The sequence below is a fragment of the Haplochromis burtoni genome, unplaced genomic scaffold (genome assembly GCF_018398535.1).
Source record: "Haplochromis burtoni strain Fernald_Lab_line unplaced genomic scaffold, NCSU_Asbu1 Contig_48, whole genome shotgun sequence".
NCBI classification, from domain to species: Eukaryota; Metazoa; Chordata; class Actinopteri; order Cichliformes; family Cichlidae; genus Haplochromis; species Haplochromis burtoni.
Window position 1 is genome coordinate 1,973,740 of NW_024582409.1, and position 26,950 is coordinate 2,000,689.

The following is a 26,950-nucleotide window of genomic DNA, read 5'->3' on the forward strand; positions in this document are numbered from 1 at the left end:
TAAATTATAATAAATACGTTTTTGGTTTTTCGACGTGACGTCATAATTATGCGCATGCACGGAACCAAGCTTTTCCGTTGACGGTGGATTTAAATGTTTCAAGAACAAGAAAAGAGACGCGAAGGTTTGTGGTCGTCAGGCAGGTGAGTATTCTTCTTCTTAAGATACACATGGTGCACATGTTGCGAAGATAGAGGAATACAATTTTGATAACAACCAATAATACTTGGGAAAATTTTTGAAAGCGAAGGTTTTTATTCTCACACTCGTCGTCCAATTGTCTGCTTCTGTTTGTTTTATGTCAGGTCTCGCAAAGATCCCAGCTATGTCCTCCTCTAAGGAAGATGCGTTATCCCCTGACGAGCTGAGGAAAAGACTCTATCAGACTTTTAAAAGTAAAGGAGTTCTTGATACACTCAAGGTAAGCAATGTTAATAACGGTGCTGTTATTATTATACATTGCTGTGAAAAAGTATTTGCCTTTCTCGATTTCTTTCACATCACCATGGAGGACTTATAGTGCACTCTTCTTTGCACAATTGTTAAATTCATCCACATTGAAAGGTTTTTAAGCATTTATGGACTGTTTACGGTTATGTCAAAGCAATTAGAATTTAACATTCATCTGGCATTATTTTGAGGCATCCAGAGGTGGACTTCCTGGCAGGTTTCTCATCATCGTCCTGCTGCATAACCCAGGTGTGCTTGAACTTCAGGGCATAAACTGATGGCCAGACATTTTCCTTCAGGACTTTCTAGATCATAGACCATTACACTTCCACCACCATGTCTGTTGGTATGATGTTCTTTTTATGAAATGCTGTGTTAGTTTTAAGCCAGATGTAATGGGACTCAAACCTTCCAAAAAGTGAAACTTTCGTCTCATTATTCCGCTTTCTCCAAAAGTCTTGAGGATCATCAATATGTTTTTTTGGCAAATGTGAGCTGAGCCTTTTGCTCAGTGGTTTTCTCCTTGGAACTCAGTGACATCTTGAATGAGTTGTCATTTTGCTTTTAGAGTAATTCTGGTGGGCTGGGCATTCTTCAGAAAGGTCACCACTTTTTATAGCTCTAACAATTGGATAGTGAGACTGGCTTTAGTAGTGGTGATGTAACTCTTTCCACACTGATAGCGTGTTGCATGATGTGTTGCTTTTTGGGATCTTTTAGCTTACTTCACTTTGTGAGACAGCTTCTGTTTGAGTGATTACTTGATTCAACAGGTCTGCCAGTAATCAGCCAGGGTGTGGATAGTGAAATTGAGCTTGACTTTACAAAAAAAGATTAAATTACAGTTAATCAAAGGGGCCAAATACTTTTTCACAGCACTTTAGCAATGTTCAGTGTTTGGTCTTCATCCTTCTCTTTGACTATTCGGATCTTATTTAGGCACAGCTGCGAAATCAGCTCATCCAGGAGTTAAAGTACCCAGCTTTGGCAGGCCAAGAACCAGTTCCCAGGCCAGCACATGTGAAACATGAACCCATTTTAGTTTCAGCCTGTAACAGCATAGTGGCAGATCATCTCCAGAACTCAGGGTGTGAGTACACACTTTCTGTGTTCTATCCTGAAAGCGGATTATCTAAAGACAAGGTGTGTATGACTTTTTTATGTACATGTAGCTTGAGGTGTCAACAAGATGGAGATGAAGGTCTCTGATCTACTTTTACAGGTTTTTACAAAAGAAGACCTTCTTCAGCTTCTTAAAATATGCCCTGAATCAAACCTTTACAAGTCATTGGTAATTATAATTATTTTGAACCTCGAACATCTTTTTGATATAAGTATTAAGACATAGTGTAATTACTAATAACAGCGCCATTATTATTTTCTTACAGTCTTCAAATAAAGAAAACCATGATAGGGGTATGTACAGTGTCCTGTTCCTTCTACTTCTAATAAAACTGCTTTTGTTCCAGAGTCTCTCCAGTGATTTATTATGTCTTTATTTACCAGGGTTCCTGATCAGCCTTCTAACACAGCTAACAGATCATTATACTCGGAACCTGTGCCACGATGCCGACACTCAGACAAGTTTATCAAGTTATGGAGAGTCTCTTGGTATGAACTGATGTCTGACGGTGACTGGCCTTTTTATATTCATGCCCTCCAACAAAGAGTTTTAATGTGTTCTCCCTGTCTTTCCATTCACAGTAGAGAAGATGAAAACAATAGATCGGGAATACGAGGGTTTGGGGTACAATGAGGACAAAGTGTTTCCATTACAGTCAAAACTGTCTGCGTATAGAAAAGACATTGAAGTGCAGATGGAAACAGAAATGAACTTAAAGGTACACACTCGTAACAAACATGGTTTATTTGGTCACATAGTTTTTCCTCCAGGTTGGGTCGCCTCAATGTTGTCTTTTTTTTCTTCATCTTCTTTTGTAGATAGAACATTTTAAAGAAGTTGAAATTGCCAAAGTGAGGATGGAAGAAAAATCCAAATTTCATAAAGAATTTGAAAGGCTGAAGCAGGAGCTGGAGAGGACTTATGAAATGAAGACAAAGGCCCTGATGGAGCGAGAGAAAAATGCTATTGATCGATTGCAAAAACAGCAAGAGGTAAATGGCTGCTACAATGAGGTGCTCTTTTTCTCATATAAACCTTGAACATGTAATGTAAGATTTCAAAGGTCTGACACTCAGGTGAATATTTTACTAATAATATCACCTTAAATTTCTGGTGTCAGTTTGAGGATTCTGGCCTTCTTACCTAAGTTTCTTTTACTGGCTATCACTTGATCTTTTTAAATTGTTCTCAGTCCTCAAACCTTGCTGCTCATTTCCTGAGCTGTATGTATGATTTGTCATCAGGCTTCTATATCCCACTGCAATTTGATTATGGGTGGTTCTGAGCATTACAGTTTACATTCAAATTATTTCTCCTTAAATTTAAGATAGACTAATTATCTATTATTTCCACTTCGCTTCTCTATAGATTGAAGAAAAGAACTTATACATTGAGAGACAGTCAGTGCTGAAGGAAATTGAAACACTACGTAGCAGAGAAAATGAACTGAGGATGAGAAGAGAAGCCTTCGAAAAGTAAGAATTTTTTATGACTATTTATCTGAGTGAAATGATGCTGCACTCTTCCATTGTGGTCACAGGTTCATAGTTATTGCTGTTGTCTTTGTATGGTAATAGGACTTGTCAAATCCATGAGGAGAAGATCAAGACAGCTGAAGAGCTGCTGAGGAGGAGAGAACTGGCTGTGAAAACCATGGAGGACACGTATGACCAGAAGCTGAAGAATGAACTTTCCAGGTACTTGCTGTCAGTACTGTGTGTATACTATACAGTATACATTATCATCATTATCTGTGACATAAAAATCAATACAGTAATCCTGTTGGTGAATTTCAAATATTTTCCTGCTAAATAAAGCAGTAAATATATCTCCAATGACACTGAGTTAATTAATGTCCCAACCTTTATTTAACTTAAGTGATTTTCTTTTTATCAAAAGAATAGAGCTATCAGCAGCAACAGCAATTAATAGAGTAACATACACAAGAGGACTTTACCATGTATTTGACAGAGGACAACATTGCTTTTGCAAATCTGTAGTTGATCACTAGGTCGAGTATTTGCTTTGTGTAATGTAGAAAGAACAACAAGTCACGTTGTCTTGTACTGTTTAGTTTTAGTCCTGCTTTTAAATGTCTCATCTTGTCTTTAAATCAGGTATCAGCTTGAACTAAAGGAGGACTACATCAAGAGAACAGAAAAGCTCACAGAAAGTGAGAACAGAAACAAAGGCAAGTATGTCAGTCAGTGAAGGATTTATGACCAATTTTCTTTTGCCTGTGCTTTGTCTGCTTTCACATCTTTGTATTTTTCAGTGGAAACTGTCCGTATCCAAAAGGAGTCAGCTGCAATTAATGCCAAATTGGAGGACCACAGTAAAACGTGCTCAGAGCTGAAGCGGCTGCAGGTAAAGACCCAAATCCATCCATCCTTGTTAACTTCACCCTTTTCAGTGGACGTGAGGCAAAATGATAAATAATTATATTAGCATTCAGTTTAATTCTGTGATAAATGCATGCCATCCAGTGCGATTCGGTTCCCATGCTTTTAATATCCCTCGCGGGCTTGTTTTTCCAGATCAAGTTAGACACAGCACAGCAGCAGATTTCTCTGCTGACTCAACAGAAGGAGCTGTTAAGGGAAAGAATGGAGAGCATGAGTGACTACCCCCGCTTAACAAAAGAGAAAGCAGAGCTGCAGGGGCAGCTGCAGCTGCTAAAGAAACAGCTGGAGGAGGCCCAAGAGGAGAAACGGCTTCTTCATGCAGGTAGAGAGTGGCGGTTGCTCTCGAGTGTCTACCAGGAGAGTGTCCCTATTCAGTTAAAAACAGGAAAAACACAATCAGGCATACTCTGTTTATAATAATGCACATCTGATTATCTTATAGCCTGGGACTATATAACCAGATTTATTGTGTCTAAAATGCAATCCTAGTTTTGGTAAGTCTGAATATTTGCAGTCTTTGCCATAAGCGAGGTTCTTGAAGTTCCTGTGTTGCATTCAGAGTGCATGAGTATAGGCTCATTGTGAACTGTGTAAGGTGCAGTGTACTGTGAAGCATTTTTGGTAGTCTTATCCCACTGCCTCTGGCTGAGCTGAGTCTTCTTGAATGTGTCTTGCCTGCCAAAGTAGGGCCTCTGTGTCTTGTTTGTAGCTTTGCAGACAGCCAATGAGGAAAGGGGGATGAGTGAATGGGAGCAGAGACAGAGGTCCTTTTACCCATGGCAAAGAAAATCTTACCTCTCTCTGAGGCTTACAGTATTCATCTTGTCTAAAGATGGGGCAAAGGAGCAGTGGGCCTCTCTCCTCAATGCTAACAAAAGGCAGTGACATGATAATGGGCCCCATGTGCTGTAATGTCATGCTGGTCAAGAACTGCTCCATACAAAACCAGATGCTTTTTCATCTGACAGTTTTCCCACTGAAGACAAATGCATTGGGGGAAATGAGCTGTACTTTTATTTTATGTTTTAAGTCGTATATATCCTGTCTCAGATTTGGGCAAACCATCCAAAGAGCAACTATCCTTGCAGTTGGAGCTTCAGAGGCTACAGAGTGCTCGCAGATTGGATGCGGAAGAATTTGACAACCAGAAACAGGTGCTGCAGGCACAGCTCCAGAGTGAGGTCAGCTACATCACAGCTCCTTGCTGTGGGAAACAATTTTTCTTCACCTTGAAGAATTTGTGTTCGCAGTATGCCCTCAAATCTCTGGTTATCAAAAAATATACATGTCGTTCACTTTTGTGTCCATTTTTTTTCTGCAGATGGAGCAATGTGCCCAGTTCAAAGCTCAGCTGATAGAGTGTAGAGAGAAATCCCAGTGGATGGCTAACCATGTTGAGGACATTAAAATGCAGCTTCACCAAACTCAGCAAGGTACACTTTGATGTGGCATCCCTGTTAATGTGGCTAGTCACATCAGATGATCTTGCTTTAAGTACAGTTGACTTTATTTTTGCTTTTCACAAGCAGGCTTGCTTTCTTTTCTAGCTCATACAGTTCTGTACACAGTTACACATTGCACATATTGATTCATCCTTTTATTTGTATTTTTGATAGTCTTATAGAAAACTGAGTAAAAGCAAGAAAGAAATCAACACTACAGTATTAACTGCCTATTTTTGATGTAGCCCCATGTAATTATTTCTAATTAGCTTTGGGGGTTTTTTCTGATTTTTCATGGTGGATTGTATTGTGTAGTAGTACTCAACATTCATCGTGTTTGCCTTTCCCCTTTCTCTTCCTTTTCTGCGACTCATGTGATCCCGGCAGCTCTTGAAAATGAAGTGCTGCGTAATCCCAAACCATCTCTTGTTGATCGCTCTGTACTAGAGCTCGGCGCTGACAAGCTGGTTCCTCCTGACATCTATGTGGACAGAACTCTGCTGAGGGCCAGGGTGGGTTATGATGTTTGTGAAATAGATGGCAATCTGGGAGGAAGCAAATCGCCTTGGAGTGATGTACCAGATTCTGATTTGGAGTTGGTAGCTGAAGCTAAGACTCGGATCAAGGAGCTGCAGAGGGAGGCTGAGACTTTAGAGGAAGCTTACAGGAACTACCAGCAGAGGGCAGTGCGCTCCACCATCTCACACATGCTTCCCCCAAGACCTCTTTCCCCACAACAACCACATCCTTCTCATTTCCCTGACTCTCCTCTTAGAAAACACGACCCTCTCCGTCCACACAGTCACTTAGCCCACAAACCAAAGATCTCACACAGACCACTGTCTCCTCAGTCTATCCAATCCCCCTCCAATGGCACCAGAAAGACTTTACCATCTGCACAATCAAGAGTTACCTTCTCAGAAGATCATAACCAGCCACAGGCCACATGTTTTGTTGACCACAGTCTCTATTCGCTGACCGAGCCTTTGTTCCTAAAAAATGGAAACGCTCCAGATGAAAGCTTGGCTCTATCCAAGCACCCATCCCCTACAACACAATCTTCCTTCAAGAATAATCTTCAAAGAGAGCTTACAGAAGGTAATATGTTAAAAAACTGAATAATGGTTTTTGTTCTCAGTGCTTATATGCTGCACACATGCATGTAAACTGTATATTTTATATGGAAATTATTTGAAAATTCAGATCAGTCTGTCCAGATCTTTACACATCAGTCTCTGAGCACGTTTCTACCTCAGATGTGTTTTTTTAATATTAAGTCCTTCCTTCTGTTAGGGCCAGTCGTGTCTGCAGTCCTGCTTCCACAGCTGTCGTCTGACAGGCAGCTCTCTCCTGCCCTCCACAATGAGGTGGTGACCTCAGAGGACTTGTCCTCCGAGCTCAGTCCACCTCGCAGTCCTCAGCTCAGGAGCACAGCACGCGACCATTCCAGGTATCATCTGGCATCACTTTCAAGGACAGTGCAGTGTTTCGCATACATTTTATGATGAGACAGTGAATACCAATGCCTATGTTGCCACTGTGTCCTTCAGTCCACCAAAGCTACAGCAAGTCTTCTCCAGCTCAGAGTCTTCCCCACAGCCTGAGAAGATAAGCCTTGAAGATCTCACTGGAGGATTATCAGGTACTCAGTGTTGTTCATTGTTGTTAGTTGATTTTTGTTTAGTATTTTCCCCTTATTGTTCAAAGCATAATCAAACAGAATGTGGTCATGTATTTCTGAAGCCAATGTTTGCAGTGTACGTGACTCATACAACCGACTTTGAGCTTCAGCAGTCTGGTCGCGTCATTGCTGTTGAGGAAGAGGTTCTGGGCCATAAATTGTGATCAAAGGGGAGCTTTTAAACTGTTAGAACATAAAGTTCTTTTATAGTAGTGCTTCATGCTGTTTGACTAGCTACAAGACATTCAGTGGAGATGACAAGTTCCCTGGGGATCTATTGTAGAAGTATAGCTCTCCTCTTATACTGGAAAATCTTCACTGTATCCCAGGATAAACACTCATAGTTTATGTGCTGTTTATTTTAATTCCATGACTGCTGTGCATGATGCGAGTGCTGAAAAGTGTGCTGTGTGATTAATTTCTGTTTGCTCCATCTGTCACTAGAATATATTTCTAGAAAATGATTAACTATATGTTGATAGTGTTTAATCACTAATGTAACAAAATGTGTAATGTATCCAGTATGGAGGCCTAGAATTTTTGGATGGCTGTTTTTTAATGAGTGTGTGACTGGCCTTTCAGTGGCCCTGCACAATGGTGAAGATGAAGGACCGCTGATTATGTATTCTGTGCTGGTCCTCTGGCCCTGTTGCATTATGGTGGGGCATAAAAGATCTCTTTGTGCATGTCTCCCTCCAGAGCCCGGCCACATTCCAGAGCTTCTCCTGGACACTGCTGTTCCTCTCTCCGAGGAGGCCCCTGCTGGCCCCCACCCACAAGACCTCCCAAAAGACCTAATAGACTCACAGGGCCAAACGGGTAAGTCTTAGTTCTCTCATCAACGATTCATAATCTTTCTTGACTTCCAATGACAATACAAGCCTTTTTTCTACTGTGCATCATAAGTCAAACTGTAAAAATCAGTTGGCTCATTTTGCCGCCAATTTTCAGTAAACTGCTTTTTAAACCCAAAGGATCAAATTGACAAAGGATGACTCATGTTATTTCTAGAACTCCCACAAAGTTTGGTTGAATCTGAAAAGGAAGAAGATGAAGAACAAAGGTGGGAAAGAGAGCGGAAAGAAAGAGAAGAAAAAAGACAAAGGGAGCAGGAAGAAGCCAGAGAGAGAGAGCTGCAAGAACTTGAGCGACTAGAGAAAGAGATGGTAATGATTATCTTAGACCCACTTCCTGCAGAAATCCTCTTTATAAGCTAAACTATCTAAACTTCTCATAAAGGCGACCTTAAATGAATGTTTAATGTGATAACATCCCATTCTAATCAGCTTTTGCAAGAGGTGGAAAATCCAAAACAGGAAGAAGAAGAAGAAGAAACCGGGGTTAAGAAAGGAGTAGATGAAGAAATCAGTGGAGAGAAATATAATGAGTCTAAAAGTGAAAATCCACTGGACAAATACATGAAGATGGTCTTGGAAGCAAGAGAGAAGCAACATGCACAGGTGAGTTGCATCCATGTTTGTCTGAGGCTTCTGTACAAATGAAACAGGAGACTCGATGCAGACTGGAGTTCTTTGGGATTGTTTTTTTTCTACAGAGCTCTCGAAGAGAAGAGGCAGAATATGCAAGCCCAGAGGCCAAGAGTTTGTCTGAGGATAAAGAAGACAGGTAAATTAAAACCGTCGACTTGGCTAGACAAACTATTTCCGCTTTCTAATTCAAAAGCTGTGCAGGACTTTAATACATACATAAGCCTCTTTCAATAACATTTAATTGCTTTTGTGGTTTATCATGGTCGTACTTTATACTTGAGGGTTTTTTTGTTGTTGTTCTGGATTCATGTTGTTAATTTTAAACTGTTTTACTTTTTTTTTTTTAACTCTGTCCCTTGAGGCTTTCACTAATGAACTCAATTTTGTCTCAGCATTGCAGCATATTCACACAAGGATGAAGATGATGATTTTTGGTGAGCTGACCATCAGTTTGTGGCATCATAATCTGAAGTGTATAAAAACAGATATTTCAAGAATTTGCTTATCAGTCCTGCATGTTTTCTTTTTTTGTATGAAATTCAAATAAATGCATTTTTTAAATCTGTATACCAATCAATTCTATCATGCAAAGAACAAAAGCATCACAATTGGAAGAACGTTTTTAAAAAAACATTTTTATTTATTTTCATAAAAACAGTCAACAGGCCGGTGAAGTTGTTTCATAAAGGGGTTTCCAGTCAGACAGGATGGTTTTTGTTTGTTTTCTTTTAACTGATTACTGTCCTCCTGGTGATTGATAGATAGCCTTGTATTTACTTTTTTGGTTCATTTAACAGGAAACACAACATACAAAGACAAGATGTGGCGTACATTACCTTCATGTACATCTGTCATCTATCCGCTCGACCACACCTATTGCCAGTCCTACATAAAGCACTGTAGGGTCTGTACCACTGTATCAAACAGATACCGTTTAACACTGGCATTCATACTTTGGCTGAATTTACCATTTATAATTTTATACAACTGTTTAAAGGACTGTTGTTGTGGCTAATTGTTGCTTGACAGTTTTGAAAAGTTAAGTATCAGTTAATCATGAAGCCCTTGACATACATAGAAAATACAGGCATACTATCAGGCAACAAAACAATAAAGTATACTTCTCAAGTGATTAAAAGAACCTAAAAAAAAGATCTAACTAATGTGCTACATAGCTTTATATTCTGTTAGAAAAACAGGAAATGGGCAAACACTGCCAACTACTGAAGTCAGTATACATAACTGTACATCACAGGTCACCACAGAAGTGGTCGTCTTTATACAACAAAGTAACATCTCGAATTATCCCTGTAACTCAGCTAATAAAGATTACAAGTTGTTATTTTAACATTGTGAAAATTGCACATTAATATACAATTATAGAAAATTGTGAAAAAAGGTAAGAAATGAAAAAATGTGACCTGTAATAAATTTAACTGAACTTCTTCAAACGCATGTGACATAGTTATGCTTATTAATAGGATTTCCGTTAAATCAAGTCATTTTTGATCATATTGTGCATGTTGCAGATAATCACAACTCTTCATTGGCAAGTACTGATGTTTTTGTTTTTTCCTCCTATGTGCCTAAATGAATACGTACAGGTCAGAGTAAGTTTTTCTTGTAGCATTATCCAAAGTCTATAGTACTGTGAATCAGTTGAACTGTTGTGCATGTGTGGGGGTGTAGCTACACAAACCTATCTATGTCTTTGAGACATCTTTTTACAACTGGAATTGGTTTAATTTACACCTTGCAATGGGAATTGTTTGTCCATAGGCTCTAGTGCTCACCTGAGGTAGAGGTAATGTAGGCCATGACTTAAGTAGCTGTACAGCTAATAACTAATCCATAACTAATGAACAGCATTCAGACAATCACCAACTGAGATGGAAATGCAAGTAAATTCATAATCATCAAGGATTATAGATTTATAGTGCATGTATTACCAACTATTTTATAAAAGAATCTGGTGCAATAGTTTACTTTCCCTAAAAAGGTCAGTATAGTGTGACGCATAACTCAGACTGGATGTAAGGCTGTTCATTTGTATAATACATCTGCAAAACAGAACAAAAACCAAAATGTTTCATCTTCCTTAGCTGAAAACTAAAGAAGGATCGAGCAAGACTGTGAAACACTGGTGTGCTGTGTAGGAATAGTGCAATGTCACAAGCTTCACCAGCAAAAAAACAACAAAGGTTATAAAAACACACGAACATCAGAACTCAGATCACTCTTCCCTACAGAAAATGAAAAATAAAAATTAGCATGAATGAAACTTCACAGAGCAGTTGTGAAACAATTAGTGCAGAAAGCAACACTGATGCATTAGTCTGTTAGGAGCCTGGTTAGTACTGCACAGTGTCAGTTGGCATGTTATTTTAGCTGAGAGTCGCCTTGGTCCAGAGGGCCCACAGTGGTTGGCCACAGTGTCTGTTATTGTAAGTATGTGTGCTTATGTATGTGTGCGTGTGGATTGTAAGCTTGAAATATCCTTATGTGTAGGAATTGAGGCATTCCTTTGAGCGTGAGGTGATGTCCTGCAGCTCCCGCTCTTCCTTCATTTTGATGTCTTGGTAGGCATGCATATGACTGGCATCCTTAAGGTAGGCCCAGTTTGCTGAGAGAATCATGAGGAAGTGGATCTGGAAGAGAAGGGTGAGGTGGATGGCCGGTGAGCATGTCAAAGATGCAAAGCAAGCTACAGGAGTCAGAGCTACAGTACGTACATTACGGACATACACGAACGTAAAGTTATGCTTTTTTTAAACAAAAAAAAAAAAGGACACTGTGGAAAAAGAAATGTTACGGGTATTGTAACAGTGCTGTTACAATCATTACTAATACTTGGCGTTATTACCTCGCTACACACAATACTACAGAAATGACACTTAAAAGATGAGGTGATGAGTGGAGGAAGATAGCGAGAGGCTGTACATGCAAAATGAGCAGAGCTGTAAAAGCTTAGGTTAGTGCAAAGCACAAGATTCTGAAATTTGCAAATCTGAGCTGTAGGATATATAATAAATAGACCAGGTGGGGATTCTTTTTGTAAACAAAGATTGTTTATTTTATAAAGAAAGTAAAAGCTACAGTCTTTGAAAAACTTAGGAGAAATTTAAATATATGAAATATGGAGTATAAGTAACTATAAACAGATCAAAGTATCTGAAAACTGTAAGCATGCAGGCTCAGTGTTAAGATAAAAACAAATGGCTCTTAAATGGCACTTTGAGAAAGAATAAAGGAAAATGTATGAAACAAAACGCCAACTTCGTAGCTGGGGTAATATCAGGATCAGCTCTCATAGAAAAAAAAAATACTGTACTCTAAAATAGGATCATTTCTCTTTTTATAAAATACATGGAATTAATCCGAGTAATAGGGCCTCATGCAGATCTATATGCACGGTACTGGCCTAACCCTTTATTTCTGCTACTTTCGATATGTGCAGTTACTTTGAATTCTACAATACACAGCTGGTTGTGGTAATACTCATCAGCATAACACATTGAATAAAACATTTTAGTTCAGTTTAGAATCTAACTCATGACCCAAAAAATTAATAAAACTGAAGGTTTTCCGTGTTTCACACATCGGTTCTGAAAGATTTTAAGGCTAAGCAAATAAACCAAAGAAATACAAGGACAAGGCACTTTTGCCGCCATCACAGCTCATTTTACAGATTGTTTGTACTAAAATCCATCCACACCAAAATGCTAATCTGTCAATCAAAAAATATTAAGCCTGAGAACACCTTCAATATTCGTCATCAGATGCCCACGTGTTGTACGTCTATATGAGCCACGTGCAGTCTAGTGTATTTATCAGATCTCAGAATGGCAGCTTTTTTAAAACCTGCACACTTGTTTTACAAGTGTCTCAGGAGTTGAAGCTCGCCAGCTAATGGAAGGTGAATAACTGCATTCTTAATACTGCGTGTGTGTCTTTTTTTTTTAATCTAACTTACTCATGTGGTTTGTGCAGGCCAAAACCACCTTCACAAATTACAAATATAAATAACACTATTGTGGATTTCTAGCTGCGCACATTTCTATTTAAAAAAAAATAAAAATTCTGCTGGTGACATATTTCAATAAGTAAGTATAAAGGAAAGCAGAACAAACCAGTCAACTAAACACCATCATCCCACTCTGAAGACAACTCTCATCAGGTGTCCTCAGACGAGCATTATCCCTGGATACCAAATGCTAAGAGAAGTATACAGTCAGCTATTTACATGTCTTGTGATTACTAATGGAGAGATGTTGATTTTTTTTCTATTCTCAGATTTTGTTGTTTTTTTTTTTTAGTTCAACTGTTGTCAGTGGCAACGGTGTCTACTCAGCACAGCCTTGAATGGTGCACTGTGTTCCTAAAACGGTTTAAAACTTAGTGCAGCAGTCTTCTCGACTCTTAAACTTCAAAACAGCAAAGTTATAAGTAGTAGCCATCATGTAGATCAGCTGGTGGAAGAGAACAGAAAAGGTGGTAAGAGTACATGCCAGTGACCTCCTCGTCACTAATATTGTGACAAGTTAGTAAAGTGGCCAGTAAGTTTGCAGCAGTAAAATGTTAAAGATCATGAAGTATAATTTTATAGAATTCTAACAGTTTTTGTAAAAGTGTCATTTCTAAAAAAGAATCCTAATCATGGCACAAAAAAACAACTGTTCAAAATAGGGTCATGTCCATCTAAGCTGAGGGTAAACGGCAAAATGAAGTTGGAGCTTTGGAAAAGACTATGTTATCATCATTGGTTTGGCTACATTAACCATATGGGAATGAGAAGAAAAGCACTGGACACATGACCTGCTAATACAAACCATGTGAAGATGGACTAAAATGTGAGGATGGAGAGACCAAACGGAAGCTTACCAGAGCGATGACAGTGGCTCCTGCCCCGGCGCACGCTACGATGTACAGGTGATAAGACAGGTAGAACTGAAAAAAGACAGGCAGCGTTAACAGTGTTTAGTCTTCAATAAACAGAATCCTATGTCACCCTGCTCTGCGTGCCACTTCCGGGATGAGTGATGTTTGCACAAGCACGCCTTACCTCATTGGTGTTGCAGATGTCACCTAGCGTTGATCCACAGGCCTTGCCTGGTGTGGCATTCCACGGGATAATTCCTGTTGTCATAAAATTAAAAAGCACCTTTACACCTGCAACCAATAGTAGCCTTGTCTCATGCAGATCATGATCAAACCTAAGAAACACAACGCCGAGCTGCAGTACTACTAAGCTGATAACAATTCCGTGTTTCAGAGACATGCTCAACTTTAAACATGAGGATTTCCTCACCATCATAAGAACTGCAAAGACAGCAGTCATTAGGCTCAACTTGTGCACTTAACGTTATAATGGAAACACATTATAACCCTGGGGGTAACCTACCTAAAATTATATATAAATTATATAGTTATCATGTGCCATTTGAGAGTATGTATAAGTAGACTATATTATTTTATGCATTTATTTGTCTCTTAGTCTGAACTTTGTAGACTAAAACAAAAATAATAAATTTGGCTTATTTTTTATCAGTACTGTCCTCTTACCTTTTTCTTGTAAATAACTGCATAAATGAACCTTGTAGGACCTTTTTAATGATAATGAGGCCCCACACAGACCTGATTTTCTTATAAGGAGTAACAGTGGTGTGTATAATACGGTATTGGTCTGTATACTAACAGGAAGCTATTCACTGAGTGTATCTCAATGAAGAAAAACAGTGCTGTTCTCTCACCATACTGACGGGCATCCACGCAGATGGAATCAATGTTTGTGAAGTTGGCCATTGGAGACTTCATGGCAGCACAGGTAGACCACATGTTGTAGAAGAGGAAGACGGGCACAGCAGAGAAGCCAAACACACCGAGCCATGCCACACCCAGGATGTATGTGAGGAACACAAACTAAAGACACAGGAATGTCACAGTGTCATTAAACCTTTTTTAAAGTGTGCTCTATTTAAAAAAAAAAAAAAGAAAAAAAAAAGTGTGGTGGTATTTACATACCATTCCACTGATGCATCGTCCACAGATGGTGGTCTTGAACTCGCTGTGCAGTTCCTTGACTGCGCTAGTTGTATAGAAACCCTCAGCAAGCAGAATGATCCCATAGAGGAAGAAAAATGAAGCAATGCCGTAGATGATATACTGCATCAGCTGTATTCTGTTAAAGGAAATATTACATATGAGTTTATTTGTGCCAGTAAAGCTGGGATAAGTTTCAAACCGTTGGCCAAAACTGGCCTTTAAAAAAAAAAGCTAAAAATAGCTCCATACAATGCATATGCATGCATTCTATAAGGAGAAGGTTCATCTTTATTGTTGTGACAGACAGTTTCTCAGTGTGGACAGACAATAAGCCCAAATGTGGAGACAACAGGTGATGCGTGTCTCTGCAAATCATCTACCAAGAGACAGACTGAGGACGTCTTAAATTAAACAGTGCACTCTAAATCCACCCAAACACAAAACATATGTGCAGTCCTGTTTTATGTTATTCGTCTTTTATTGTCAGGACTAATGGACTGCATTGTAAAAAAAGGGTCCATATTAGGACTGCTCTCATGGATAAGGTAAATGTGGGAGACAACGTCATCTAAAAATAGCCTACATAAAGTCAACCTCATTAAAAGAGCTATCCATCTTATGGTTTGGACTTGTGTTTACTGCAATGCTTATGCAGAGACACTTTTACCAGTGAGCATGACGTACAATACATCTGATATTAAAGGGGAAATAATATTAAAAGAGAAAAAAAAAAAATCAGACTAACTGCCAAGTAAGTAATCCATCTGTCCGACTCTGGCAAACATTTGATGCAGCTATTTAGAGCACACAGAGTATGAGGCCACTTACATGTCAGTGAGCATGGCATTATCGCTGGTGACCTTGGAGAAGTGGTTTTCCAGGATGGTCACAGTGCCAGTGAGGGCCACATGGCCACATCCACAGAATAGGGCGACACCAGAGAAGCAGAGGATCGTAGCCACCAGAGATGCATAGGGCACGCCGCCTAAACATTTGATGCAGCACTCAAAGCAACCTGTGCAAAAAAAAAAAAAAAAAAAGCGGGTGTTATTCAGCATCATGTTTTATTCCAAATCATTTCACTTTGAAAGGCAATGAAATGAATTAATGTCAGCATCAGACCCCACTTCCATAAAAGGGAGCGTGTTTCACTTGTGGAATACGAATCAAAGAAAAATTAATTATGAGATGATTCATTACATTAATCATCCATGAAGCCTATCCCAGGGCACATTACCCAAGAGGCAGCGCATACTCTGAACTTATTACTGGTCTGCCACAATCATTTTGTAATCAATTACAATTTAAATTTTCTAAATAACGATGTTTCATCGTCATTGCTACAAAAGGAAATGTGCAGGCAGTCCCAGCACATCTGTTCAAAACAACTTTCAAAACATGTTCTTGTGGTTAATGCACTTCCTTCAAAAACAACTGCAATGCAAAGCACATGAGGAAAAGGAACAGTTTGCTCGGTGCCACTGAGGGGTTGTTTTTTTGTTGTTGTTTTTTTTTAAAATCTGCACTGCAGTAACGTTTCAGTTGACAATTCGTCACTTCACTCACAGGCCACTAATGGCTATCCAGCAGGTCAGGGTGATGCATGTGTATCAAGCTTTAAAGGAAATCAATGGCAGCTAAACATGAGGGAAATGAAGTGACCTAGATGAGTCTGTTTGATCCTATGTGCTCTTGTGCCTTGTGAAACGGAGCCCAGTCATCACAACACACTGTCTGTGGAAAAACGCAAACAAGCCACAGCCTTTTTACAATCAGATCCACATGTGTATGACAGGATGTTGTACAGCCACAGGACATCCAGGTCACTGTCTGTTCATGTTTTGAATCCCACACCTGGGCCTATGCCTGATTTCCCATCTTTATTTAATACATTTAACGCTGTTAGAAAGAATGTTTTTACAGTACCAATCACTCATTGGGCATCAAGCAGCAGCAACTAACCAGATTAGTGACTTGCTGATGAAACCAGTAAAATATTTAGCAGCTAACCAGTCAAATTTTTCTGGACATCAAACCAGATGTAGAAGGAATTTTAGATTTATATGTCAGGTAACCACAGACACATGTCCATGTTGCTATGTGTCCAGTGTTAATAACAATAAGCAAACTGCACTGTCACAAAGTCCCCAAAACAACAATTCTGTACAAACTGTATTAACACTGTCTACATTTAGATGATTAATTATCTTCACAACAATGTCCATTAAACATGATGGTAAAATGTATATTGTGCCCAGGCAGACAAATCTATCCACTGCTGCTAACACAACACCAGCTCTACAATTATCTACAAAAAACAAGCTAGCATAAAGCTATAACCTCACACCCAGAATGATGTTAAAGCTTAGCACATGGTGACCCCAGCCAAAAAACACAGTCTACTCGTACTCATTTCTGCAGTAGAATTGCAATTGTCACATTTTTCTGCAAAGTGTTCTTTGGGCTGGTTTTCACCAGTTAGCTTTCGTATTTAAGCTAATACTTACAAACGATAAGAAAGCTCTTATATGTGCATTCATTAGAATAGGGATTTATGCCAGTCTGTGAGTATCTGTTAACTGTAAACATCCAACAACAGAAAGGCAGCAGTAGATGAGGTGGCAGAATAGGTCATCTGCCAGTAAAAAAAAAGGTCACTGGAGCAATCCCTGGCTTCTCCAGTCCATATGTCAAGATTCTGAACCCCGAGTTTCCCCCGATGCATCCATTGGCGTGTGTGAGAATATCAGAGAGAAATGTAAGAAACGCTTTGAGTGCTCAACTTGAGTAAATAGGTGTTATATAGGAACCAGTCCATTTCCTTTTTTATCTTTTTCTTGAGGTAAGAGACCAAATGTCTATTGGGACACTGAAAGCTGATTTGTGTCCATGTGCTTTGCCTTCCTTGACAAAAGAAATTTACAGATATATGGCTGCTAGGTCAATACTTTTGCAGTCAGACTGTTTGTGTAGTACAGGGCGATTAAAAACATTTCTATCCCACAGTGAATGAATAGGAGTTGCCATGGCAGCATGTTAACCTCAACTCAATGAGCATACCCCACAGCAGAGTCGCTAGCTTCCCCCATAGCCCACATTTCTGTAATGAAAATGTCAGGCAGGGAGAGTGGGTTGCTGGGAGTCAGATCACAAAGCTCGACAGGATATTGAGCCCAGCTGCAAAGTAAATACAGTCCACTTAAATAAAGAAGGAGAGGGTACTGTCAGGTAGCTCTGACACACTGGGAAATGTTGGCTAAAAATCAACTTCCCGAGCCCCCATCAAGACTACGTAAGTCTCTATTCACAACTATGCACCACCCTATTCTTTTGTAATGTTTACAGCTCTGTGGCATGCAGGTGTTTCCAAGTGCAAAACCAACTAAATACTAGAAACAAATTGACAAAAGTAGTAATAAATGCCATAGTGTGAACCTTTTTCTCCCCATATTAGATCAAGATCTGGCAACATACCACCAGATGCCATGGTACAATAGTTTTATTAATTGCCTTACTACATCTGAAAATGAGAAGAAAGTCCAAACACATAAGGAAATCTGAAATTATAAAATGCAAAAAATCATATAGGCATATCATGGCAATCTACAGTCAAATTAATATATGCAAAAAGTTCATATTAACCTGACATGGCCAAGGCAGGAATCTGCTTATCCAACTAAGTGCAATTAAAGAGAGAAAATCTAATCATTATGCAGTCTGTTTAATCACTGTCCTTAAGCAGCTATCCAACAGAACTGACAATGTTGATATGTCTAAGCTATCACTTAGCTTATGCTTAATAACACAATTAATCACGGGTGGTATTTACACAGCTAAACTACTTAGGTTGTCATTTATGTTCTGTCTGACTGTTATAGTGCTCTATTTCTCTATTCACAAAGGCTTCTGTCAAAGCTTTACTTATTAGACAGAATCCTGAGATAGTCATTCCAGGTCAAACTGTATAACAGCCTGTTAGCATTGTTGACGCAGTAGCACAGCATCAGTTCAATAATGTATATACACTCAACAGCCACTTTGTTAGGTATACCAATGCACATTGATGCAAACATCTAATCAGTCAATCACAAGGCAGCACCATCTGGCCATGGTCTAGATGACCTGTGGAACTTCAAACTGAGCATCAGAATAGGGGAACAAAGGTGATTTAAACGGCTTTGAATGTCACATTGTTAGTGACTGGTCTGAGTATTTCCCAAACTGCTGGGTTTTCCCAAAACCATCTCTAGTGTTTACAGAGAATTGTTTGGGAAAAACAAAATCCGATGAGCAGCAGTTCTCTTGGCAAAAGTGTCTTTTCGATGTCAGAGGAGGGGAATGGCCAGACTGCTTTGACCTGATAAGGTAATAGTAACTTAAATAAACACTCTTTAAAACTAAGATATGCAAAAGAGCATCTCTAAATGCACAACAGGAAAGCATGGCTCTATCCTGCCTTTTGTCAAAGGTTCAGGCTGGTTTTAGTGGTGAAATATTGTTGGTGATATTTCTTTTATCTGAAAAATGCAAGCCAATGGCATGCAAGCAAGCATCCCTGTTCGTCATCACTGGAGATTTATGTAATCACTTGTTATTATACACCTAATTCATCCTGCAGCGTGGGGAAAAATGTGCTATGGAAATGTGAATTCATATTGTTTTATTTTGAGCTAACTATATGGAACTGCTGTGGAAAATAAAATATCTCGGTTAAAGGCTTGAAACTGAGTCTGCTGAAAGGACATTTATGCTGCTAAATATATAGTAAAATGCATTTTAAAACATAACCACTTAATCTATTAAGAAGGCATTTCATGGTGGTTAATGTTAACAGCATTTCTAAAATATCTCTAAGGAAACAATGATACTGGAAAATCAATTATGAGCTTTCTCAAGAAGTAACAACCATTAAGTCGGGCAAAGTAAACAAGAGTCTCACTATTTTTAGATGTTAAACAAGTACTTGTTTTCCTTTTGTTTACTGTCACTAGTTAGTAACCAAGATTATGATGGAGATGCGTGTTGTGGTGTTCAGAGGTTTTGGTCAACTGTACAAACAATAGTTCTTGGCTGGGAGCAAGAAGCAGTACTTCTTCATAGCAACAACTCCTGTTTAATGTTATTGGACAGTTTAGAGGATCATTGCATCTAACTCCATGAAAGAAGTCCAAAGGCCAACAAACGAATCACACAAAACTTTACAGAGTTCTGTAATCTGTGTATCTTATTGTAAAATAGATTGTTATCCGAGAGTACAGTGCGGGATTACATTGAATACAGGATGTTGCAAATCCCTGTGTTAGCTAAAGTCCTCCTCCTCCACGGGGGGATAACAGAAGGAGCTGGTGACTCTCTAAACAACAAGCTTGTAATGAAGGGATCCCACTGGCTCTGGGTGGATGACTTTAAATGAAAATCACATTGGACCCTTTTCCTCTGATGACTTTCACATGCTCCTGCTCCCTGACTAATACTCCTAGTTAGGCATCCAACCACTTCCTCTCACTCTATTGTCCATCTCTTTGTGACAGCAGTAGTAGTCTGGCCTTACAACAGAAGCTATATTTGACACATTTGTATCACGAGGATACAGGGAGAAAAAGATGTTTGTGTGATTTTTCTTTTAAAGTGTCTGTGTGGGTGACATTGTGTGAGAGAAATAGAAAAAAAACATGAAAAGAAAGAAAAAAGAAAGCGAGAGTCCAAGAGGCTGGATACAAAGAGCCAGTGTGTGCAGCCCCAGACTGTCCATCACACTGGACTCTCAGGGGCCATTCAGAATAGCACTGAACCACGGCCTTGCTCTTCCGGCCCACAGGCTGCAGGCCCAGGACAAGCTCACCACTGAGCTCCATCCTGTGTGCCCCTCAAGCACTGTACACAGCTTAGCCACAATGGGCCACAGCAGCCTCTTCACACTCCAGGAGGATCCTGTTTGTCAAAGTATCTCAGATTGTCAGCATGTGAATGAGATAGCTTATTAAGACCAACATGAGTTGCAAAGCAAGCTGGAATCTGAAGTTCTAACACACCGAGACGAAGACAGACAGAGACATACGGCTAATGAGAGTAAAGTGTGGAACTGCTTCTGGGTCCAAGACCTCCAGGGGTCCAAAAGCACCACAATTTACTAGGTGTCAGTTTTGTTATTTTGTCTTTTTGCTTGGTCGTTTTTTACTTCATTTTTTGAGCATTTCATTCCTTTGTTTGATAGCCAGCAGTAGCTCGAGACAATAAATGAGAAGAGAAAGAAAACTTGGGTGTCTCACTGGACTGGCAGATTCACAGATTACCCTTCAGGTTGATTCTTTATTTTTTTAATATTTTTTTCTTATTTCGGATGTTTGTTTTTGTTTTTCTGGAGTTGGATAACAAATAATTTGATCACTTGTAAATTTTGTTAAGGGATTATAAAGGGCAAAATCTAGTTTCATCAAATTACCACATACCAGTAGGCATACAGGGAGTAATATCATTACCAGTCTTTCCTTTATTTATCTGTCCAATGAAGTTACCACACACTGCCCACTGAGATCTGAGTCATCACTAACCCCTTCAGCTGACCTTGCTGCATCACTGCCACCCTCAATCCCTCAGCCACAGTCATCAAGCCAACATAACCATAATCAAAATCTTTAGCTGGGATGCTTGGTAAATGTGGAATAATGTCTATTTTCTGCTTTAGCTGAACAGAGAAATGTGGGCCACATGTGAGCGGTGTTTTGGAAGACTTTTCTTTTTTTTGGTACATACCAGACACAAACACAGTTGCACCTATCCAAACAAAGAATAACACACAGCACAAGCATAAACAAGCACTGCATAATCATATGCACATAGAAAAGTATGCATATGATATACAAGCAAAACCCCCACACAGATATAAACATACTTGGATACACACAATTTATAGTGAACAGTTTGCAAACCCTCAATTTCTTCCCAGTTCCCCGAACAACAAGCTGGCTTCCAGCTCCATTAAAAACACCATCCAGTTTCAATTTAAAAAAAAAAAAAAAAAAAAAGTCTAGGCTCATTGCTAACAGATGTGTTTGTTTACAGCTAATGCTAAGTATTGTTGTTTGTTGCTCCATTGGGGCAAACTGCCAAAACACCACTTATGAAAAAGAGTCTTATTTTTCCACACTCTCTGCTGAGTGGAGCGATAGTTAAAATTGCTCTAATGGCTATAATGGTAATTCTCAAGAGATGAGGGAGCATGGAAATTCGTTAGAGGTGGTCTCACTGTGCCTATCTCAGAAGAGAAACCTAAAGACTGATTGCAATTCCCCTGACTGCACATGCTAGGGGAGACTTACAAACATATAGGATGTGTTCATTAACGCTAACAGGCAGTGCTGACTGTAAAGGCTCATCATTTTTTATGTACATGTGGGGAGAAGGGAAATAAGGAATTCTGGGAAGCTCTGTCATCTGATTATAATTTCATTTGTAGTGTCATCAGTTTGAGTCTCTTTTTCTTCATTCTTTAACTGGGTTAAAATAGCTAAGCTATGCATCAACCAAAAATACTTTAAAAAAAAATGCAAAGGCTAGTTCTTGTTTCTAAGAAAACATGATAATTTGAATCTGCTTGCAAAGCTACTGACCTCATCACATTGTCAGCAACCTGAGACATATGACTATATTTTTTATTTTTTTAAATTGCTCGTCTTATTTCACAAAGCGCGACAGAAAATTCAAGGATTCCTGTTGATTCCTACAAGAAGGTGATGAGCAAGTTAATGACCCGCTCTCTCTCCCCCTTTAGTGTACAAACTACTCAAGGCTATTGATGTAACACTGCTAATGTCAGGTTCATTTATCTTTGTCCTCGCCCCTCATCCGCCTCATTAATCATCAGTCCTCCCCGAAAACACAACTCAAACGCACCCTGTGACGCTAGCATGATGATGACCTGCGGCAACACAACGTCCCTCCTGCTGCAGGAGTGGAGTCTGCTGAAAGCAGCCCACAGATTTAAACTAATTAGATCATACGACATGCACAGGCAATTTTGCGAATGAACTGAAAACTTTGGTTCAAACAAAACAGTGAAGCATGGATGTTGGTCTAAAATTTAAAAATCCCCCAAAGAGCAAAAGCTGAAACGAAACCAAGCATGCTGGAGAAGGTTAAAGCCCCAACAAACACAGCAATGAAAAGAACTGAACTGGCTCTTTGTAAGTGCTCATTGGTACCTCTTTTGTCCTGCCTCTGGTCTTGGTTTTCGTCTGATTGAGTTTCCATGGTTGTTTTTCTTCTACCCAGCAAAAATGTTTTTTTTTTCTTCTTCTTCTTTTTTCAGCAGATTCTCTCTTCCTTTCTCCCCCTGACAGTCTCGTTTCTCGTTCTCTTTCCTTCCTGCATGGCTCTGCCTTCTGTATCTCCGTCTCTCACTTTCCTTGCTGCTATGTTCCATCGTTTAATTGTGTCCTGCCTTGTGAAGGCAACTCTCCACAGTAAATCACAGCTTTTGTTTGAGATCTTGTCAGGTAAGCACTTTCTTGAGCTTACTACATGCCTTCCTTGACCAAAACTTTTATATATTCTCTTTGAATAAATCAACAGTTTCTTAACCAACAGTTAAATTAAAGTTTCCTCCTAATGACACAGAAATCTTTGCCCATGCCATGAACACACTCCTCATTCTCCTCCTCTTGGGCATCTCTGTCTCAGAAAGAAAAGCAATGGGAGGAAATCTGGTGACAACAAGAAAGTGGAAGTCACTACTTTAGCTGTGGGTGAAAACTATAGCTTAGGCTGAAAGCATATATGCACACAGTCATCTTTGTCTATCTCCCATGTGACCAGAGTCCAAGAGAGGGCGAGAGTGCATGCTGTGTGGTTGTGTTGTGGTCAAGGGTAAACCCTTCATCTTCTGATTTGCACCATATGCCCTCTGCTCCTGCAGCATACATTAGCAACCTCTGACCGGTCTCTTCCCTCAATCTGGTGGTTTCTAAATCATAAAGAGGACACATGAAAGGAAGGCACGTCTACATTTCCTACACGGGGACGCAGAGCATCCTCTGGGCTGATAGAGACAACAGAGGAAGCAGCATGTGAAAATTGAAGAAACAGAAAATCACAAAGAAAAAAAAGACCTGTAAAAACTTAAAGAGGGAGAAATTAAAGCCAAGACGACGACACCATGAGAAACAACTCATGAAAATAACAGGGCCAGGCCAAAATGAATGATGAGAGATGACCAGAGGAGACAGTGAGGAAGATATTGGCTGTGTTTGTTTGGCAACAGCAGGCCGAGAAGCCCCAGGGGCATGCTAATGAGAGAAAGGCCTTTCAGCTGAGGAAGGGGGGGCTGGTGGAGTAGAGTTGGAGTGGGGTCTTCTCACGGATACCAGACCTCAGAGATGAGGGGGAACAACAGGGGAGGGGAGCCTCGGGGGTCAGGGAAGTGAACTTAGCAGGGATCCCACAACAACAAATGCTGCACTAATCTTCAAGCGTTTTTACCATCAGCCCCATTAAAGCAAGAAGAACCAACATGTTCCTTATGTTTGAAGTGTTTGATCTCCGCATATGTGCGTTAACAGCTGATTCAGTGGATTCCACACTTGTGATTCACATTAGGTATAACAGGAGCTCAAGTAAAGCATCCAGTGAGCCTGATTATGTGCAGGACTAAATGTACTGGAGTGGTCGACACTGGATGCTTCATGTTACTGAGAAAAAATTAAAAAGTCAAGATCAATCCAGTGATCCATCTGCAAACCTTTAAGAGTGTTTGGACAACAACATGTTTATATCATTTGTGTGAAAGGAAATTTAAAACATGTGATCAGAACAGGTCAAAATGTGCTTTAGGACTTATTTTAATAAATTCTCGATTTTAGTACCAAAAACATGTGCCTTTCATTAAAAACTCTGACTGTGAATAAACTTTTGTTTTGGCATAAAGATCATAGTTATCACAGCAAATGCATCCATTACTTGGGTGAAAAAGTGCTATCGGGCAAAAAAAAGAAGTAGTATAAATAGTATTTACTGACATATGTCTTTTGTAATGTTTGTTTGTTTTTTTGTTTCTTTTATCTAAAGCAGGATGAAAAAAATGAAGCAAAGTGCTAAAAACTCCAGCAGAAATGAACATATCTAAATTCCATCTTTTTGAAAACTGTACTCACTCATTTAAATTTAATTATAGCTTAAAGTTATGTACTATTGGGGACATGGCCTCTTCAATAGGAGGATACCAAAACAGACAGTACATGTGAAATCTAAGGAAGCATGCTAACCAAGCTTAGCTGATAACTTATCAAATTTGGTCACTTGTGGCTCCGAAATGGAGCCTAGATGTTAAAATAGAGGCTTGAAATACAAAGATGGTGTGCAAAGGTCTTGAGGTTCACCTCATACTTTTACATTTTGCTTCCAAGGAGCCAGACGTTGTCGTAATTTTTAAAAGTGGTCTTGAGCCATAGTTCTTCAGGCCTTCTGAAGGCTTTTCTTTGGACAATGTCTGCACTTTTTTCACTCATTTTCAGTCCACTCCTTGTACCGGAGCATTTTCAGAATGTTGACAGAGAACAGAATAAATGACAACCAACATCCAAAGAAGACATTTGAATGTCCTTAAAGAAGCTGGGAGAACTGGCCGATGACCAGTGTTAAGGTGCCATAAGGTCATTTAGTTTGTCCACCAGATACCGGTACTGGAATTATGACATTACAAAGTGAGTGAGATACGATTAGTATTACATTAAATACTGCAGTTATCATCAGAAACGATATAGTGTCAATCCTTTGAATGTTGACTGGTGGTGCTTTTACAGCAATTAAATTAAAAAAAAAAAATGTCATGCAAAGTAGAACTCCGTATATGAGCTGAACCAAATGAATAAAGCCCAGAAGAAAGGCTGCACTCAGCTTTACCTAAAATACTAACAGGCTGTGGGAATAATCATGTGAAAGCCTGAGTGCTGCAAGCTCAGATTCAGTGTGGACACAGCGCCACGCCCCTACTTGAGGACACAATCTGAATGATGATGAAGCTCATACAAATGTGGGAGGCTTCATTGTGGGTCAACCTTTCATGGTGTGAGACTCGGATCGTGAATGCTCGCCAGTGTTCAGTCACCCATGAAGACCTGCACCCCTGTTTGGCTCACACTATGGAAGGAGTTCTCATGGAACCAGGTCTGTGCCCAGGCTCAAGCACTACTTACACCCATCAAAGGCCTGAGAAAGCAGGCTCACCACACGAGAACAGAGGAAGACAGTTTAAACCAAATGGGCATGTGGCATCAACTATGTCAGAAATAACTAACTGTGAAGGTTAACATCTGTTGTAAAGGTGAAGAAAAGCAAAACCAAATGGCGAGCTGGTATTTTGTGGTGCTCATGGAAAAAACTTCAACAATCAACATCTTTAAGCTTGAGATTCTTGTGAACTTTGTTTTGGTCATTTGTTGTAGTCAGTGAGTTTCTCTTTTCTAGTGGCATTAGTGACCTAGTTTTAACCGCAGTCCCTCTTCGTATCTCAATCTGCTTTGTATGTTTGCCTTTATGTATGGCATGAATCCAGGTTATTGATTGGTACAGAAGCATGGCACAGCAAACCCATTATGCAGATCCATTCATTTGTTTACTGACCCATTTTCATCTGCTCTGGGAGTCTACGGAGAAACAAAAGCCATACAAATTCTCTGACATTTACTGAACAATCAAACATATGATTTATTTGAAAATCCAAAGTTTTGTATCTAAAAGTACATCTGCTCCTGCCATATTATGATTACATGAGACAATTCAATCTATATAAGGCTCTGAGTTGTTTTACTACTACTTCTAGAAAAAAAAAAAAAAAAAAAAACCTCAGTGGAAAAAATGATTTTAACCAAAACTCATTATAGAAAGACATGCTCTCCACAAAACAGGGAAACCACAGAGTTTTTACTTCCTCTTGTCTTTTTTGAACAAATGAAAATCAATTTTTCCCCCCCTAATAAATTCAGTGTTTGAGCAGGTTCAAATTTGAACGTTATCAAATTCTTTAATGGTGCAATTCTTAAATAACATCTTGGTCTTGGATTTTTTCTGTCATTCCAAATGTCTGTAGTAATTAGTAAGATCCAAAGACAACTTGTGTCTAGGGCTTTGTATCAATTAATCCTTTGATAATAATCCAAATCCTGGGGTTTTTAAATGTCAGAAATGGCACCAATCCATAGGTTCCTTTAAACACAATGACTGATAAACAAAGATACTCTGCAATCTCATTTAAACAGCGTTTAAGATGATATTCTTACCAGATGTTGTTGAAGTTGAGCCTTAATTTGTTGACCTTATGAACA

General features: G+C 39.4%; 2 protein-coding genes across 3 annotated transcripts; one reads left to right on the forward strand and one right to left on the reverse strand.

Annotated features, from left to right (window-relative positions):
- Positions 1-31: 31 nt before the first annotated feature.
- Positions 32-12,815, forward strand: ofd1 (OFD1 centriole and centriolar satellite protein). Its single transcript, XM_005921365.2, has 23 exons — positions 32-143; positions 306-421; positions 1,390-1,593; positions 1,673-1,741; positions 1,839-1,866; positions 1,957-2,061; positions 2,155-2,291; positions 2,392-2,565; positions 2,942-3,048; positions 3,151-3,270; positions 3,691-3,764; positions 3,849-3,940; positions 4,111-4,300; positions 5,029-5,159; positions 5,300-5,411; positions 5,808-6,518; positions 6,714-6,870; positions 6,971-7,062; positions 7,801-7,920; positions 8,113-8,267; positions 8,388-8,561; positions 8,657-8,727; positions 8,984-12,815. The coding sequence occupies exons 2-23, from the start codon at positions 326-328 to the stop codon at positions 9,027-9,029; spliced, it is 3,165 nt and encodes a 1,054-aa protein (XP_005921427.1). The 5' UTR covers positions 32-143; positions 306-325; the 3' UTR covers positions 9,030-12,815.
- gpm6bb (glycoprotein M6Bb) lies at positions 9,207-26,385 on the reverse strand. Of its 2 annotated transcripts, none has more exons than XM_005921367.3 (7): positions 22,835-26,385; positions 15,462-15,648; positions 14,613-14,769; positions 14,342-14,510; positions 13,654-13,727; positions 13,473-13,538; positions 9,207-11,239 (listed from the first exon to the last, which is right to left on the reverse strand). In XM_005921367.3, exons 1-7 carry the CDS (start codon positions 22,881-22,883, stop codon positions 11,090-11,092), a joined length of 852 nt encoding a protein of 283 aa, XP_005921429.1. In that variant the 5' UTR covers positions 22,884-26,385; the 3' UTR covers positions 9,207-11,089. The 2 variants fall into 2 exon arrangements, with proteins under 2 accessions (XP_005921429.1, XP_005921432.1); XM_005921370.3 differs by lacking the exon at positions 9,207-11,239 and adding an exon at positions 11,638-13,060 and having other exon boundaries at positions 22,835-24,649.
- Positions 26,386-26,950: the final 565 nt, after the last annotated feature.